Below are 19,388 nucleotides of genomic sequence, written 5' to 3'. Positions count from 1 at the left end.
AATCCCATTGCTCAGGGTATATTTCTTCCCCAAAGTCCTTTTCCCACCTGGACCTCAAGAGCTCCGTAGTTCCGTCTACCGCTGCTATTAGTTCCTGGTACATTACTGATATGAGGCCTTTCCTTTCCACTCTAGAGTCCAATATCTTCTTGAATGGGGTCAAGTCTCTGTTCAATTTGTCCTTCCATTCTGCCTTCGTCAGGACCCCTTTCAGTTGGATATACTTGAATGTGGAAAGAGTGCCTATGCCCAACGCTTCCGTCAGTTCCGGCAGAGTGATATAGGAGTCCTTTCTCTGGAGCTGGCCCACTCTCTCCAAGCCCGCCTCGTACCAAGATTGGTATCTGCCCACATCCGGAATGTGATTGTTCATGCCGGGGGACCATAGATGACTGAGCGGAGATGGCCAGGTGGTGATCTTGCGCATCTCCTTGTTTGCACCCCATACACTCCATATCGTGCTCAGTATAGGGTGACCTTTGATTTTCCGTAGTACCCTTTTGTGCGGGGTCCACAGCCATTCTGATACTGTGGCCGGGGCAAAGTAGTGGTTGTCCATTTGGACCCATTGAAGGTCATGATGTTCTCTGAGGTGGGGGATCATGACTCGTAACTGGGAGGCAATGTAATAAGATCTCAGGTCCGGGAGCCCAACCCCTCCCCTGTCCTTGGGCAGTATCAGCGTGATGTAAGCAATTCTTGGTTTCTTTCCCTGCCATATAAATCTCATCATGATTGTTTTAGCTTCACTAAAGAACCCTTTAGGTATTTCGATTGGCAGCATTTGGAAGGGGTACAGGAAGCGGGGGAGGCACGTCATCTTAACCGCGTTAATGCGGCCAAGCCAGGAGATCGTAAGTTTACCCCATTTCCTAAGGTCTGCAGTGAACCGCTGAAGGAGCAGAGGAAAATTGGCTTCGAATAAGTCTTTCAGGGTTCTAGTAATCTGTATGCCCAGGTACTGTAGTGTGAGGTGTTCCAGCTTAAGACTTAGTGGGAGAAACTTGAGATCATTTTCTGTCGTGGTTCCCTGAAGGGGGAAATAGGATGGATTTTGCCTCATTTACTTTAAAGCCAGAGAATTGACCATATTCGTCCATTAATCTAAGGGCAGGGAATGGACTCTGCGGGGTTGATTATGTGGAGGAGAATATCATCCGCGTAGAGCGCTTTTTTATATTCTGTCTGGCCTAATCGGATCCCTTCTATCACGGGGTCAGCTCTTATCCTTTGTGCAAGGGGTTCCAATCAAAGGGCAAAAAGGATCGCAGAGAGGAGGCATCCTTCTCTAGTCCCTCGTTGCAATTCAAACCAACGGGAGTACTCTCCGTTCACGGATATCGAAGCTGTGAGAGATGTATATATTGCCTGTATACCCCTCCTGGTTTTAGGACATATTCCGACCTTCTGCAGGACGGCACCCAAAAATTCCCACTCCACTCTATCAAAGGCCTTTTCCGCATCGATTGACAACAGGACGGGATCTCTGGGGCCACGTGGATGAGGTGCAATGTTTTGCACATGGAATCAGCCCCCTGTCTCCTGAGTATAAACCCAACTTGGTCCGAGTGAACCAGACGGGGCATTAGCGTTTCTAATCTAGCCGCTAGTACCCTGGAATACATTTTTGCATCGAGGTTGAGAAGGGAAATCGGACGATAAGATCCGCAATTTTTAGGGTCCCTGCCTTCTTTGGGAATCACCGTTATCAAGGCTTTCTTAAAGGAGTTTAGGGCCTGTCCTGTCTCTAGTATTTCGTTAAATAGATCCAAGAGGAAGGGGGCTAGTTGTTTGGCAAACGTCTTATAGAATCCACCAGTATAGCCATCTTCTCCCGGGGATTTACCCAATTTTAGCCATTTAATCACCTCATGAACTTCCTGTTCAGTAATTTGGGAGTCCAGAAACTCAGTTTCTGCGTTCGTTATTGTGGGCATGGTGATTGCTGGTGGTAGGCTGATAGGTCCGGTTGGTCGGGGTGGTTTCAGAGGTGTAAAGCTTCTCATAAAAATTGGCAAAGGATTCTGGGATATTGCAGGGGGTATGGGGAGGGGGGACGGCATCCTCAATGATTTCGTTCACCCTGCGGTCAGCTCTTTGTTCCCTAAGTCTAGCCGCCAGTAAAGCTGCAGTTTGCGCACCACTTGGTTGTGTTCTAGAAGCCGCAGTTCTTCCCTTTTTAGCTGGGCTGTTCTAACTTTTCCGGGGTCCACTCTAGGTTCTTACCTCATCTCCCCCCTCTAATTGAGCTATTTCGGCCCTTAGCCTTTGCTCTATGATCTTCCGCTCTCTTTTCTTAGCGGACGCTTCCCGTATTAAGACCCCTCACCATGTGGCCTTCCCTGCCTCCCAGACTACCTGTTTGGAAACCTCCCCATCATTATTTATTTTAAAGTACTCTTCGATCTCGGTCTCTATATTCGTCTTGAAGACAGGGTCTTTCCAGAGGGTCTCATTGCATCGCCACTTCCCTCCCACGATGGGTAGATCAGCCCAGGAATGATGTCTGAGTGTTGTGCAGTGGTTATGAGGTCATTCGTTAGGTAAATATAGTCAATGAGTGTAAACGTGTGGTGGGGATTCGAATAAAAAGTGTATCCAGCTGCACCAGGGTGCATAATTCTCCATACATCGTTCATGTTGTACAGATCCATTATCTCGGAGAGGTCGGTTCATCCCCCTTTAGTCTGATTTCTTGTTTCTGGGTTTCCCGGTTTCCAATCGATATATGGATCAGCCCATTGGTTGAAATCACCCCCCAGAACGACGTGCCCCGTGGCCTCCAACATTATTTTTGGGATCACTTTCTGGAGGAATGCAGTCTGTCCAGTGTCAGGTGCATATACAGTGGCGATAGTCACTTTCACTCTGGCTATTCTTCCCGTGATCAGGAGGGTCCGACCTGCCACATCAGACCATGCTTTTCCACCTCGAATTGAATGCCCTGCTTGAGCAAGATACCAAACCCTCCCTTTCTCAACGGGCCCAAGCCCCAGAACTCCAGTCCTCCCTGCTTCCCAATGATGCTTCTTTCTTCCCCTTTGGCGAACTTAGTCTCTTGAATGAGCATTATGTCAATGTTGGATCTGCGAAATTCCCTTAGCACTAACGACCTCTTAGTTGGGGAATTCAGCCCCTTCACATTGATGGACGCTACTCTGAGTAAATCTCTCTTTTTTTGGTTATCAAGAGATGCCATCTTCGGGTGCCTCTGGAGCGCATTTCACTACTGGCGACCAGACAGTTATTCGGACCTTAAGGCCCACATCAACATTGGTGTTGCAAACAAATTCAAATGGAGCTATCATTATATCAAAAACCCTTTCCCTCAGGAGTTGCTGAGGCTCAAGCAAGCCCAGGAACTGAGGGTGCTGCATTGGCAGCTTTCGAAGGCGTCCAGAACGGACTTGGTGGCAGTGTTCCGTCCGTTGTCGGACCATCAATGGGGACCGTTACCTCGCGATCCCTATCAAGTATTCCATCTCAACATAAGGGTGAGCCCCTATCCCACTCCCCCCCCCAACTTCATATATTACAACAGTAACAACAATAATCATATAAGAACATAACATTCCGTGCGGTGCCAGGGTCATCCCGTGTGAGTTTGTGCCTCCTCTTGCATCGGCTGTGTAACTGAGTCTTTGTTCCTCTGAGGATCTTCGGTAAAATTGCAGCCATGGATTTCAATATGTTAGTTCGTAAGCATTGCAAGATTCAATGTCATTTTGTGCTTTCAGTCGTATTGTTAGGGCGTCTGTATTTTCTCGACCCTTTCACTCTTTTTCTTCTAGGGCCCTGGAGCTCCCATTGCATTCCCACTCACCCATTTTCATCTCCCTCGCCTTCTCCCGGGCCTGTTCCCAGAATGTCAGCGATGCAATCCTTAATCTCCCCTTCAGACTGGAGGATGATTTTCCTGCTTTCATACTCAAAGGTGAGTGAGAAGGGGTATCCCCATCTGTACCGTATGCCTCGTTCCTTGAGCCATCTTGTTAGAGGACTGCAGAGTCGTCGTAGCGCCAGTGTGAGTGAGGACAGATCTGGAAAATCGTTATTTGAGCACCACCCATTGTGAGCGGACCTCCAGACCTGGCCTTTTCAAGGACCCTAGTCCTGTCTTGATATCGATGGAATTTAGCTAGGACCGAACGCGGGCCACCCGGTGGCCCTCCCGTTCTATGTATTCATTCGGTTTTGGGTTCATCAATGTCTTCGTCTGCTGTTAGGATTTTGATGATATCGTGGATCGTGCTTTTGAGGTCTCCTTTGGTTTCACCTTCACGTTCTGGGATCCCAAAAAAGTGCAGGTTATTCCTCCTTTCTCTGTTTTCTAAATCGTCCATTTTAAGACGCATCTCCTCTTCTCTTTTTTCAATGTTTCGTAACCTCACGTCCATTTGGGTCTCGAGGGTATCAATTGAGGCCTGGTTGTTTTCGACCCCCTCCAACCTCTCCTCGAAGCTGTCCATTCTCTGGGTGATCTTGTCGATTTTGCCACCAAGGTTCGCCTCCATATTTTTTATCTCATGTAATAGGGCGGCAATATCTCCTTTTGTAGCGGCCGCTCCCGCTTCCGCGTTTTCCGTTGACATGGTTGCTGTAGTTGCGAGGGACGGGGTGGATGGGGTGTAGGCGTATTCAGCTAGCTTATGTTTTATGTTTATAAAGGGTGAGAGGAGGCACACGCCCCTGAATCGGGGGCCTTACCTTCTCTGAAGTTGCGTAGATGAATAGTGTCCGGGAGGGCCCCTATGTTGGGACCGATCTGCGATTCGATGCAAGGTAGGTAGGGCGCTCGGTGGGCAGTCTGCAGTGCCATTGGGAGAGTATACTCTCAGGTATCCAGACCACTACTTTTGTTGGGTATCGCCGTTTTCCAATATGTGGCACTTGGGTCTGGGGGTTTGGCCGCGAGACTGGGGTAGGGGACGATGTTTGGAAATGCTCAGGGATGTCTGTTGAGGATCCGGGGCGGTCGTAGGGCGCGGTGGCGTGGGGCCCTCCAAAATGTTCTCCTTTCCAAGTTTGTTATGGGAGAGTGGTTGCTTCCCCAAAGTGAAGGGGTTGCGACAGTCTTCTGAGTGCGATCCCCTCTCCTATCCAAAATTGCCAGCCTCAGGGAATCAGGGGCAGGATAACCTTGCTGAACAACGTTATTCCAAATTTAAATGAAGGCGGTTGGGCAGGGCATCAGCCACTGTCTCAATCCCTCGTGGTGTAGCCTGAGCTTTGGGGCCGCAGTCAGTGCTTGGCAGGGGAAGTTTCTCTGATGGGGGTTCCGGCAGCACGGTGGTCCTGGGGGCCCAGAGTGCGGTGGTGGGTGGGCACTCCTCTTGTCCCAAACGCCGTTATTTGCGGCCTCGTGAGGGCTATGGACCTCCCGTGGGGGAGGCCGTGAACAGCGGGGCTGGGGGGTCCGCCTGTCAGGCGCTGTGTGCTTAGGTTGCAGGTGAGGGGAGCTGCCACGTAGATTCTCTCATTCTGCGGGAGCAAAGGGAGGGGTCGGAGGGGCTCGCCCGTCAGGCACCTCGCACACAGGCAGCGGGAGAGGGAAGCCGCTGCACAGAGTTCCTTGCTTTGCGGGGGGAGAGGGAGGGACTGGCGATCCCCCCTCGTCGGGTGTCGCACGTTCAAGCAGCGGGTGGAGGAAGTCGCTTCGCGGCTTCTCCTGTACCTCTGGGGCAGCTCCTCACCTCAGTGTACTTGCAGGCCCCTCTGGATCCTCGGTGGTATGGGGGCTGGGGTGACCTGCCGTGGGCTCTCCTGGTTCTGCTCGATTCTTTCACCCGCTCACGGGGCTCAGATGATAGGACCGAAGGTTGAGGGGTTCAGGGGGGTACTTCACGGGCCGCCCGCCGCTGCCTTTGCCGTCTCCTGGAATCCACGGCCGGGCTGCCGCGATGCTGAGGCGGGGTTTCACTTTCGCTGCAGGCACTCTGCAGGCCCGCATTGAGGCTCGGATTTTCAGATGGTGGTTTCTCCTCTTTCCCCGGGCCGATTTTGCCCGCGTTTGCTCTCACCTAACGGGGGGGCCCTTACACAACCACTCAACACTTCTGATCTGGTGGGGGGGTCGTGAGACGGGGGCTCAGATCGTCTCAGGGACCAACGGTGTCGGAGCTCACACGGAGTCGGAGCCCATCCGTGAGCCCCCTGGTGGCCAGAGTCCGCAAGAGACTTTTTAATGAAGAGACTTTACCATTGACGAACCTTATAGCTGGGATGGAACTGTCAGCTCGTGCTGGGAAAATTCAAGCGTGTGCTGTGCTCCAATGTCCCACCTTGTCCTGTGCTGAAAATGTGGGGAAGAGAGATCCCTGGCAATCACATCCTGACTTATGATTTGAGAACACTTCTTTCTTTATTGAATACCCTATCCCACACTCTTTCTTTAATTAGTTGTAAGGACTTGGCAATCGTTTTTTTTTTTAGTACAGGCCCTTTTATTTGACACAACGCCACTAGGACTGCCTTATCTTTCATTTGAAGGTCGATTTAGGATTAGCCCTGCATTCATTGTTCAATAAACACCCTTGAACTGTGATCACTTGTGTCTGTCTTTACTGTTGCCACCATGAGTTCCTAACAGAACACAGAAAAGCCGACATTCTGCCAAGGCCCCGATCAAGCAAACCTATCAGAGGTACATTGGGCTTTGGGGAGCCCTGAGAAACTGAGAGACTTTAGATGGTGAGAAAGCCACAGAAGAGTTGCTGGAACCAGATAAATCCAAACATAAATACAACAAGCCTATCAAAGGGCCATTGGGCTTTGGAGAGCCCTGAGAAAATTTGAGATAGTAATATTTAAGTCTGGCAAAGAAACACGCGTTACAGGAGACAAGAAAACATGAATGGGCAGATGCCCCACCAAGGCCCCACTGAAGTAAGCCTGTCTGAGGGCCAGAGGACTTTTGCGAACCAAGGAAACATGAAAGAGAACAAGCCAAATTGGAAGGAGAGAAAACCTGGGAGGGATCCAGTGCTTACAAATAAGACAAGGACACGGTCAAGCACCAAGTGGGAAATGGCAGAACTGTTTTAAGGAAACCTTGCCTTTCCTGAGATAAAGGAAACTGTGTAGAGTTTATGTAAATAATGAAAAACTTGAAGACATACACAGAGGTTGCGAACTGTATTGTAAAAAATTGCTGAACTTTTAAATTGTGAACTGGAGAAAGAGATCCAAGGGATGGGGCCAGACTGAAGCCCAAGACAGAGGCTACTGCATCTCCCTCCCTTTTCTGTTATATTATTCTTAAGTGGTAGGAACTCGTTAGCTAATAGGATTTGGACTAAGCACTATTTCTTTTCGGAATTTGACAAGCAGCATTAGGTTCGGTTTGCTAGGCAGGGAACTTCCCTCATAGCGATAGGGTTAGATAGGAGGTTTTCTTTTTATATAAATACAACATCCTTAACACGGCACATCTTAGTCCGGGTCCTCTTTCCGGTTCGCCACAATACTCTGCCTCTAAAGGATAATGGAACACTAAGAGCTCCCTGAAACTGAAAGTTGAGAGAACGTTGGCAATTTCCAATTTCACAAAAAGGTTAATAAGTGTGAAAGTGAGCACTATTCAGAGTTCAAAGCTGTACTAAACCAATGTGTACTACAATGGACTGAAAAGCACAGGACCATTTCAGAAAGAAATGGCCCATGATGCTGGGAGTTATAGAATTCAGTAGCCATGTGTATGAAACTGGGATATCCAGCAAAGTCTCAGAAGCATTCATCTAATATTGCACGAATTGTAAAGAAAACAGTCTTTGTTCTGATAGAGCCAAGGAAGTAAAAAGCCCAGAAACCCCTCTGGTAGCAACGCTAGAATAATGAGAACTAAGACAGGATGATGCTAAATAAAGAAGTGAAACAATGGAGGTCAAAATGTATAGTAAATCAGATGATGGCTGCAAGTGAAGTAAAACAGATGAAGCCTGGTGAGAAGAGGAATAACAGGGTTCAGAATTCCATTGGAAAGACATTTATTGCCAAAAAAGATTGTAATTCTGATAAAGAGACGCAAACTCCTGAAGCGTACCAATAAAAGTGAGAATCCTAAAATAAGACTAGTCTTTGAATAAAAAATATCTCAATTCAAACCTATTAAGTTGATTTGGAGTTCTGATCATTGACACTCCACCACACAATGCACACATGTTGGAAACATGTGGAACATGATAGCAGTGCTTGGTATAAAATGTGAGAACATGTACATATAATAGTAATATCAGCAAACACAAAAATTATCACCATCAAAAATACACAATGGTTGGCGTTGCCAATATTTGTTTTTTTTAATACAAGAAAAGCATTTTGTCGCTGTCACACAAAATGGCTTAATATTCCACTGTTATGAAAGAAGATTTGCAAAGGAACTTACTTTCTTTAAATGCAAATTCATCCACTTAGTAAAGGTCCTCATCTGAACAGTTTCCCTTTCAACTAGAATAAAAGAATGTACAATTTAGAAGCAAAATATGTTTTCATTAAATGCATCATTATATTTAATATAGACACTCTTCTCCAGGTGCTAGACCGAGTGAAAACAACAATGTATTTCATACGACTTGGTAAATAGGCCAGTGGCCAAAGAGTACCTTGTTTCCATCACAACATGTTTGGGTTCTGCCCCTTTATTGCATTCTAGTTCATTGATCAGTGAATGCTAATAAAACCTTTGAAAATTACTGTGTACCAGATTCTTGTTCAGCCATTGCATAACATCGTACTGTGCAGTCTTCCTATGCAATGTTTACATGTTGCCAAGAAGAAAGAGGGCGTTCTTACTTGAACATGGGCAGGGCACAAGACACTGGGCCTCATTACAACTCTGGTGGCAGCTGTGCCCGTGATTTTTTTCTGGCGCCTGGCTTCACGGAAACACTGGGGGATTACAACGCTGGTGTTCCTGGAAGTCAGGCGTCGGAAAATCGTTAATCACCATTTCCATTTGAGTCCCATAGGACTCAATGGGGATGAGAGTAGCACCGGCACCGTTAATAACTGTGCTGATGCTATCGTGAAAGTCAGCGGGCGGGTGCCGTCCCGCCAGCCAGGTCAGACCTGGTGGGACGGCAGCCACCTGCAGACCCGGAGTGTGCCGGTCCGGTAAAAATGGTGCCGGTACCTGAACTCTGGTGGCAGCTGTGCCCGTGATTTTTTTCTGGCGCCTGGCTTCACGGAAACACTGGGGGATTACAACGCTGGTGTTCATGGAAGTCAGGCGTCGGAAAATCGTTAATCACCATTTCCATTTGAGTCCCATAGGACTCAATGGGGATGAGAGTAGCACCGGCACCGTTAATAACTGTGCTGATGCTATCGTGAAAGTCAGCGGGCGGGTGCCGTCCCGCCAGCCAGGTCAGACCTGGTGGGACGGCAGCCACCTGCCGACCCGGAGTGTGCCGTCCGGTAAAAATGGTGCCGGTACCGGCACCTTTGTTACCGGACCGGCACACTCGTAATGACCCATTGTTCATCTGTTATTCACTGTTCCCCATAGGCGTTTTTGAGGCCGATCTACTCAGTGATGTCATATATGAGGTAATTAATGTCATCAGTGATGCCATCATTGATGTCATATATGATGGAATTAGTGATATCATCAGGGATGTAATCTCTGATGTCATAATTGTGGTCATGTGTTGCACGACAGGGGGCGGCAAGTTCAGGTGGCTTTGCTAGAATTGTCTGCCGAATTTCAGGGGTTTTGCTGTGTTAGATTTTCACCTGAGTGTCGTGCATCTAAAGTTTTTTCCCTGAATTTCAAAAGGTTTTGTTACAATGTGTTGCTAACCTTAATGTCCCTGCAACTAAAGTTTTCCCTGAATAATAATATAACTATATACTATAGTGTGACAGCCATACTATAATATACAAATAAGAATACTAAGTAAGCATTTAAGTAATTTAGAAAGTAATTTGTTATATTGGAATAAATGTTCATAATTTATTTTCTAAAGAAATTACTACAAATATTAGTAATACCATTGCTAGGTCTATAATTAAATATTTACTTTCCAATCTTCATTTCTTTTCTAGTTGATTTTTTTGTGTGCATATTAACCAAACTTCGAATTCAATGATTATATATTATCCCAATGCACACAGGCATGTACTTTCTTTTGTGTGATCATTTTTTTAATAAAACTTGTCATTCAGAAAATAATGCCTAGGCCCGGCTGCCCACTCCATACACCGGGACGGGAGGAGTCCCTACCAATGAAAACTAAAAGCAGACATTGCCATTAGGCAATTGAGGGCAATAGATAATACATTTGGTAAATTCACTATGGTGCCGCTGAGAGACTTTTATATAAAAAAGGCAATACATCGCTTAACCTATGGTATAGAATTATTCACTAAGGAATTACATACCCATCTGATAATTACTGAAGGGAGAATCTTGAGAGCAGTGCTATGGTTCTTGCCGAAATGTATACCCTTAGCCTTAATCAGATATGAACTTGGTCTGCATTCCCTCTCCTCCTATGCAGTCTGGAAAAGATTATGTCTTTGGAAAAAATGCAAAACCAGCAAGGAAGAAACGTTGTATAATTGTGTGTACCTTGATTCTCCGAATCCTTTTATGGCTGCCTTAAAGACAGAAAGTGAGACTTGTTTGATGGAATTAGGTCTAGCTATGAGCTCACTATGTAACAAACCTGGCAAAGTTAAATTTAGTTTAATGGGTTCAGATTGGCAATCTACGAAATCAATAATTGAAGACTCTAAACTGTATAATTCAGCCTGCTCCATCTGGAAATGGCAGGCAAAGATGGAAGGCTATATGCGTAAATACCCTAGCAAGAGGTTACGCAATGATTTCATGCGCTTCCGCTTTAATGTCTTACCTACCAGACAAATTTTATGCATTAGAAATCAGACCAATGAGGTTGTCCCCTGGTGTAGATATTGCAAAATAGTTGAGACTGTTGAAACCTTACAGCATATTCTACTGGTGTGTCCTGCCTTAAAATCACAGAGGATTAGGTACTTCTCTAAGTTTGTAGTCTCTATCTTTGAAGTACAAAGAGACTTTATTTGGCACAGAATGCTCCATGATAACTGTTTAAGTCTAAAAATAGCTGTGACAAGTTTCTTGAGAAATGTCTGTGATTTGAGTTAATTGGGATAATTAATTTTCTGTTAATGGTAACTTGATCCTAACTTTGTTTTTGTAAGTTTTTATTGATGTGTACAAAGTTTGGAATTTTAAGCTTTTGAATTCTATTTTATGTCTAAACTCAATGTTGAATTAATCTAATAATTGATGATTCTATGTAAAAACTGCATAACTGTATGTTTTCTCCTGTGAGATTGTAAAGGTTTGTAAGAAACCAAAACAATAAAAAAAATAAAAAAAACTCAGAGGGAGCTGTGGTGGCCATCCCATCAGCAAGATCTGCTGCATTAACTGCACCAAGGTGCCAACTCCAAACGCTTCTACAAGCTTATCACTGGTCGAAGCACCCGCTTCTCAATCAGTTTAGCAGCAGCTCCCAGAACGCAGTATCAGCACACAAGAAGACTGTTCCCACGAACCAGAGCTAGGTGGCCCTGTTTCTTTATGCTATCAAATGTATGTACATCAGTGGCTTCACACACCACTCCCCGGGTGAGTACTGCTCGGAACTCAATGGCACCATATAGAAGCGGGGGGTCACCTTTGCCATCAGGCTTGGAAGATATGCTTGGACCTATGCAAAGGACCAATGGTGACCTTAATGCCCAGCCAAAATTAGCCCTGGGAGAGGAGACCCATCCCATTGGCACTGCCCTCTGGCACTAGCACACATTCCTGGAGCTACTACCAACAAGAAAACAAAGGCAGCCTACCAGCATATGAGAGCTGCATGCTACCTAGCTGCGCCATCAGTGAGCAGGGAACCACCATCACCGGCAGGATTAGGGAGTGGGGGCACCCGGACTGTCTGCCTGGCGCCTGTCCCCCGAGGGGAGCATCAACAGCTACGGGACATGACACTCATTCCACTGGCGCTGGGTGCCGAACCACACACCAGGGACCACTGCTAACATGCAGACGCAGACACCCTACTAGCATATGGGTGCTGTGCACCTTGTCGGACCATACAAGATAGCAGAGCTGCTATCCACGGCGGGCTGCGGGGGCCCGCCCCACCAGCATGTGAGAAGCTTACTCTTTTTGTGGCGGATCAAAGGTGACCCCAACACCTGGCTGAGATTCGCCTGAGGCAGAATACCCTTGTTATTGGCACTGCCCTTGGGTGCCAGCCCACGCACCCGGCGCCTCTATGAATAAGCAGGTGTTGACTCCGAGGGAGCGTTAGGCCTCGTGGTGACCACAGCTGAGAAGAGGAAAGAACCACTGGTGGAACAAGCAACACTATGTCACCCCCCCTCCCGGGGTGGGTGCCAGTTATCCCTCATCCTGGGCCTCAGCAAGCCAGCACCCATTGGAGTGATCCCGACTTCCCCAGATTACACCCTGTAGTGTTGGCAAGGGCATGCAAGGCCTGCATAATCAACGATAACTGACTCGGCTCAGGTGAGATAGAACCCTTGCCGCCCATCTGAGGACCTAGTCCACACTACTGCTGGTCGCCCCCAGAGAGCGTATAGGGGCAAAGCACCTCCCTGGTGACTATACGGAGTGGCAGCGAGAGGGGGAGCCGCATGGCCAAGGGAAACAAGCAGCAATCTCGTCTGCCCTTCTCCCAAAAGGAGGGCCTGAGCAGGGGAGGAGAGAAAATGCTGCCACCTCGTGATCACACAGTCAGACCTGGCCTGTCTGGCCCAGAAGAGGCCCCCCTCGAAGTCCGCTAGCGGAGCACCTGCAACAGAACTTAGCTCGGTGTCGGCGGAGATGCGGTCCAGCTTCGCGACCATTAACACGAAACTCGATGGCATGGTGTATAAGGGTGACCGTATGCAAGAACGTATTGAGAAGGAAATCGGTCGAATATCTGAGACAGAACATCGGGTGGGGACCTTGGAGGATACCAGCAGTGAGGCAATGCAGGCGATTCGCTCGCTCCAGAGGAAGGTCTCTGCAATCAAAGAAAAAAATGAAGATCTGGAGGCAAGGTCCAGAAGGAATAAAATCCGAGTGGTGGGGGTCCCAGAGTCCGTCCCGCAACAGAATATGGAGACCTTCATGGAGAAGTTTGTCCAGGAAGTGCTGCAGTCATCCCCACTGCCATCTCAATTCCTGATCGAAAGAGCATATCGGGTGTCACAGTTGGCCCCCAGACTGGACCAGAGACCACGCCCGATAATAGCTTGCCTGCTAAATTACAGGGATTGTGATGCAATCCTCCATAGGGCCAGTGAGCTGGGAGACCTGACCTACGAGAACTATCGAGTATCGTTGACCCGGATTTCACCCCATCGGTGCAGAAGGCTCGCCTCTCCTTTTTGGCGGCAAAACGCACCCTCTGGGAAAGGGGATTACAATACACCATGCTGTATCCTTCCAAGCTGTGGGTATAACACGGAGGTCAAGCGCACTTCTTTGTGAATCTGAGGGGGCTGTAGACTACTTTCTGGAGACACTACCGAAGGCGTGAGAAGGTTATTGAAATATTTGCCCAGTGAACTTGGGGCGGATTCTGCCCTTGTCCGTATATCATAATGTTGGTGGAAAAGAGAACCCGGCATTCCATAACAGCGGTTGCCCCCGCAAATCTAATGTTGTTCTAATATCTCTACTGGTGGGTTGTAGATATGCTGGCACATGTAACGAGTCAGTTCAGCTGCTGAGCCAAATTCTCATTACAAGGGCCTCCCCCTGAGGTCCGCAAAGACGGCGGGCCTTTGAGTTGTGGAGTCCGGTGCCACCGGGTGATGGCCCACGATGGTTGCTACATGGGAGGGGCTGTGGGGGTGGGCCAGTTCACTGCTAGTTGGGGGTGGGCAGTGTGGGTTGTAAGTGACTCCAATCAAGCAATCCCACTAAGTCAGTGCCTTGTCTGGGATGCCCAAGGGAAGCCCTTATTTATATATTTTGATGGCAAGTTATAATCTGGATGATGAACCCTTGTATAACACCCCTCTCTTAGAATCCCCCTGACCCCACTGAGCCAAGAAGTAGATTTGTTTTGCAAATTTAGAAGGTTTATTTGAAAAATTAAACAATATATATATATCACACTTCTATAAATAAATTGATAATGGACAGCACAATGAGCAGTAATCAGCAATAGGTAATCCTACAGTAGCACAGTTCTTGGTTACTTATGAATAGGAAAAGAAAAATAAGGAGGTAGAGAATGCCTTTATGGCTTCAAGGACAATGCAATGATGAATGAAATGCAGTACAGAAAATAACTGGATATGGCTTCAACAAAAGACAATGTAATCACTTTTCCTTGACAATTCACTCCCCCCATTTATGCAATATAAGGAGACGGAAAGGAGAGCACACAGTTCTCAGGAATGCAATCAAATACAATACGAAATTCAGTCCCCCCAAGCAAGCTTAGAGAAAAACAGGTATGATTTTAAAACACAGGCCCAAAATGCTTTGAATATGGTGGCAAGGAAGTGAAATGATGCTAAAATGGATTTTAATTCCCTGTAGAGGTTCAGGGTGAGTGATAGCTAGTTGGTATTAGTTCAGGCTCACTTTAGCAATGCTCTATGAATAATTAGCAGGTTAAAAATGAATTTCAAGGATGAAAGCAAAGGCAAATATTTTCACACGTGGCTGGAATGATTGCAAATGTCAAATCGTGGCAAATTAGTCGAGCGTAATTACGGAGGCATAAGGAGTAGGAAGTCGGACAGTTAAATTTCGTTCCTAGGACAAACGGTTCCAGAGATACGGACGATTTGGTGAAGGTAGTTTTTCGGATTTGAAATTTAAAAGTTCAAAATGGCAGATGACAGTTTTCAGCTTTAAAAACACACAATTCCTATGAGGTAGTTCTAAATAGGTTAAAATAGTTGTAATTAGATTATTTTACACTAAGAGATTGGTTTTGGCACAGTGCTAGCTGGGTACTCACACTAGATTTTGGACAGGAATGGGCCTCGTCACGGATCTGGTCAACAGGTTGAACGGGACTTCTGGCGGTTTTGCTCACAGCGTCTGGTCTCTGGTTCTCTCTGGTTCCGGATACAGCACTGCTTTCTGGATACTGCTACAGGTTCTTGCAAAAGTTCTTGGCAAAGAATTCAAACAGCTCGCCCGGCTGTTGAATAGTTTGGTTGGTTTTGAGGCCTGCTGAAGAGGATTCAGCTTGTGGATTCAGGCCCCTCTGCTACAAATTCTGGAGTTAATTTCTGGTCTCTGGAGATTGATGGATTTGAAGTCTGGATGTGAAGTCTGAAGTCTCCCGGCAAAGCGTCCCGCAAGAAAGTGGAAAGTGAATGTCTCTACCTGGGTTTCAATGTTCCTTTTATGTGTTTTGAAAATGGGTGTGTGCCTGGGCCTAGCTAAGCCTGCCCCTCTCACTTATCATTGGCCAAGCTTTCCTCTCTCCCTTGATTGGGGGGAAGAAATGGAGTGTCAGAGTGATGCTGTAGGTTTTATGGTCAGAGGAACCTCCCCTTGTCAAATTGCACACAAATCTATTTCTGACTCAAATACATATTTCCTAGATACACAATTTGTTGAAATTACACGTACATATTACAGATTCCTTATGGTCCATGCTTGTCCGACTGATTTTCCTGGGGGCTTGCATTAAAAAATGACAACTTAATTTTGTTTTTAATTGGTTTACCAATGTTAAATCTGTATCAAAAATGATACCAATGTACACCCTCCTTCTACACACATTCCAGCTATTTACTAGGTTTCTAGCATAAACCCGGTGTCTGTAATATCAATAAATAGTGGGGGTTGGTCCTAGAACACTGTAGAAATTGGAGTTTGGACTCAAATCGTGAGGGCATTTTTCATACTAAGAATCTCAAAGTTGTACATTCCTGTCATTTGGTTACAATAAGTTATCAATGTTTCTATAAAATATATATTTGCTGCAATAGGAATCCACACTCAAGTCTGGCCCGCCCCTTGAAGCTGGGTGGGTCAGGGATCACATGTCTTTGCTCACAGGCAGCTCTCTGTTTACAGTCCACACTCAAAATTTACATACCCCATTCAACCGCAAGGGGCTATTGTCTCTCTCCTCCAGGCTGAAAGGGAAACCCCCTCCCTCTCACTCAGAAGGGCCATGTGATATCCTGCCTTCTGGGGTGGGCCTCTGGGGTGTTAAGGTCTCCCAGCCTCTTGGCCTCTGGGAACAGCAGGTGGCTAAGATTTTTAATTAACCAACAGGCTTTGAAGTTCCTGCCCCTCTTGCAACTCCTAAATACAGTTTCCCTGTCAGAATTTAGACCGCTAGCGCCGGTTTGTGGACAAAGCTGGTACTGCACCCATTTTTGGGATCTGTCTTGAATTACTGCATTTCAATAGAGTGGTCTTTTGCTTGATGGTATAGGACCGTTGATTAACATTGTTTTGATGGCATCCTTACAGTAGAGTGGTGATGTGGAACCCCCCACAAGAAGGTTGTATCTTTAGAGTGGTCTTGATTTTAGCAACTTTTTGACATTAAAAAAACGGATTTTGAACAGAACCACCTTTCTTTGCACTAGTGGGTGGCAGATTAGGTGACCATTTTGGTGTGCGCAAACTGCGCAGTTCTCCTGGATTCTGGCGTGAATGTGGGCGGCGACAGCTCATCCCCACATCCACCCAGTCTATTGATTCAACATGGGTCAAAACCCTTGACAAGCCCCCCGCCCGACTGCGCTTCGATTTCTAGTCGAGGGGGGAGTCGGGTGCAAAGGATGTTTGGATCCACGTGCTGCTATGTCCGCATCATCTTCTTCCAATTCCATAGGTGGCACAGTTCAGCATCTTTTCCTCCATCCGGTTGGATCGATCGTTCTCCTCGCCTGTCCTGATGGGAATATTGGGCGGTACCCCGGGCCCCTCGGGTCTCTGCTCCCGGTCCCCGGTCGTCCTCCTTGGTCAGTCTCCATGGTTTCCTCTCTCCTAGGATGATAAAGCAAAAGCGGCAATACCTATTCATAGACATTTTTCCACCACTATTGATCTAGTGGGGCGGCATGTACATTTTATAACTCAAGAGACATAGCATTCTTATTTTGAAAAACAAGATATAATATGAAACATTTTTTTTTCAAATCATAATATTTTAGAGACTATATGTGGGATATTTTAGGATGGGAACTGAATTAATCTGGAGCGGTCCCCTCTGGTATTGCAGAGGACTCCTCCAATTGTTGCAGAGTGTGCCTGGGATGGCAACACTTTAGCTGATTAATATGGACCCACTTATCTTCCCCTTCCTCCAGACTACCTTTGGGGATGCGGACCTTATAGGCTACGGGGGAGATTTTGTCTATAATTTCAAACGGTCCCTTCCATGTAGGCAAAAATGTTCGCTGTTTGGCCTGGTTCCTTTGGAAATTGTATAGATAGACCCGGCCCCCCACCTCGTATACTTTTCTGGTGGTTTTCAGGTCGTAGTGGGTCTTCATGCTATCAGCTGATCTTTCTAGATTCCGCTGAGCATAGGCAAAAGCATGTTGGAGGTGTTTCCTTAAATTCTCCACATACTCATGAGTTGTGGAGGCATTTATCAACGTTTGCTCTTGGGTTCTGTAGAGCAAATGCTGGGGAAGCACCATCTTGCGTCCGGTCATCAACTCAAATGGTGACGTTTTAGTTGCAGATGAAGGGGTAGATCTGATGGCCATTAGGACCAGAGGTAATCGGATATCCCAACTTGGCCCAGAATCTGCCACAAACTTTTTTAATATGCTCACAATGGTTTGGTTGTATCTCTCTACTGCTCCAGAAGAAGCTGGCCGGTAAGCAATATGTAACTTCCTTTTGACCCCCAGTATCTCCCACATCTTTGTCATTACCTCGCTGGTGAAATGACTACCTCTGTCTGACTCAATCCTTTGAGGTAGACCAAAATGGGAAAAGATGTGGTTATTCATCAGGGCAGCTGCTGTTTCTGCCTTGCAGTTTGGGGCCGGGAGACATTCCACCCACTTGGTAAACAAGCATGTGACGGTCAACATGTACTTGTTTCCTCTAGATGAGCGAATTACAGGGCCTACGAAGTCGATTTGCAAATCTGACCATGGCAGTGTCATCCCCCTCTTTTGGAGAGGTGCACGGTGCGTGAGGGATGATGGCTGAAATTGTGCACACACAAGACACCCCTTCAAGTATTGGTCGAGGTCCTGCCCCATGTGTGGCCAGTATGCAACCTCTCTTAAGATTTCCAGTGTTGTGTGAAACCCCCTATGACCGGCGGTGGCTGCATCATGGGCGTGACTTAACATCAGGCTTGGGAATGAGGTAGGGACCACCCACTGATCATGGCCAGCTTGGGATTTCATTACCAACAAACCGTCTTGGATTCAGAACCTTTTTGGACATTTCATCAACACTCTTAGGTCCTCCTTCCCAATGTAATCGGTATCCGTCAGGGGAAAGTTCTCAGGTTCCTCAATGTGTTGGTAAAACTTACCAATTATTGGATCCCCCTTCTGAGCTGTAATCAAATCAGCATCAGGGGTCTCATTACTCCATTGTGCAGTTGAAAGATCATTGTGAGCATTTGTCTGGGACCTAGTGATAGCAGTGACCTGGATTTCCCCCAACAGGGACTCTATTCCTATTAGATCCCCTTGCATGGCCCCGGTTTTGGCTAGCAGATCAGCTAAGTCATTTCCAGTTTTGTCTGGTCCCTCTACTTTGAAATGACCCTTGATCTTTTTCCAGTAGATTGTCATCCCATTCGATGTGACCAGATCATCAATATTTTGGATTAACTTCCCATGTTTCAGGGGTTTGTTATTAGCACATAACATGCCTCTGGTTTTCCAATTAACCAGGTGCTCCACGAACCCGTTCCGTACGTAATCCGAATCTGTGATTATGACCAGTTCGTGGAGTTGATTTTGGACAGCAGTGAGGATGGCTTGATGCACAGCCATCAATTCTGCCACCTGACTACTTCGGGGACCAATTTTGTATCCAGCGGAGGGTTCTGGAAACTCCTTCACTCATGCATTCCCTACGCCGGCCACCAGTTCTTTCTCCCCGTTGTTGTCAACATGGTAAGAGCATCCATCCACATAGACAGTGGGCATTCCCTCACACTTGTCTTCTTCAAAGACTTTGTGTGGGGAATTAAGGTATGCCTCCATGTTGTCCTCGATTTTTAGACTTTCGTCCTCGAGACAGTTTTCTCTGGCACAATCATGCAAGTCAGCCAGACCTTGCGCGAGGGGACTCTTCTTGTTTTGGCCATATCTGACCTCCACAGGAAAGCCTTGCATTGACAGAATCCAGGAAGTAATTCGGGAATTACTCACATTTCCGGCCCGGGTTCTGTCACTTTGGA

At 46.8% G+C, this 19,388-nt stretch overlaps 1 protein-coding gene across 2 annotated transcripts in view; it reads right to left on the bottom strand.

Moving 5' to 3' along the window:
• Window positions 1-19,388, bottom strand: part of CLMN (calmin) — a 2,282,147-nt gene that overhangs the window by 1,671,867 nt on the left and 590,892 nt on the right. For both annotated transcript variants that reach the window (XM_069637682.1, XM_069637683.1), the window contains one exon: window positions 8,384-8,445. In XM_069637682.1, coding sequence (XP_069493783.1) covers window positions 8,384-8,445 — 62 coding nt within the window. The remainder of the gene's footprint in view (window positions 1-8,383; window positions 8,446-19,388) is intronic.

This window comes from Ambystoma mexicanum, chromosome 14, assembly GCF_040938575.1.
Source record: "Ambystoma mexicanum isolate Mex_15411 chromosome 14, UKY_AmexF1_1, whole genome shotgun sequence".
NCBI classification, from domain to species: domain Eukaryota; kingdom Metazoa; phylum Chordata; class Amphibia; order Caudata; family Ambystomatidae; genus Ambystoma; species Ambystoma mexicanum.
This window is presented reverse-complemented; position numbering and strand designations above follow the sequence as displayed.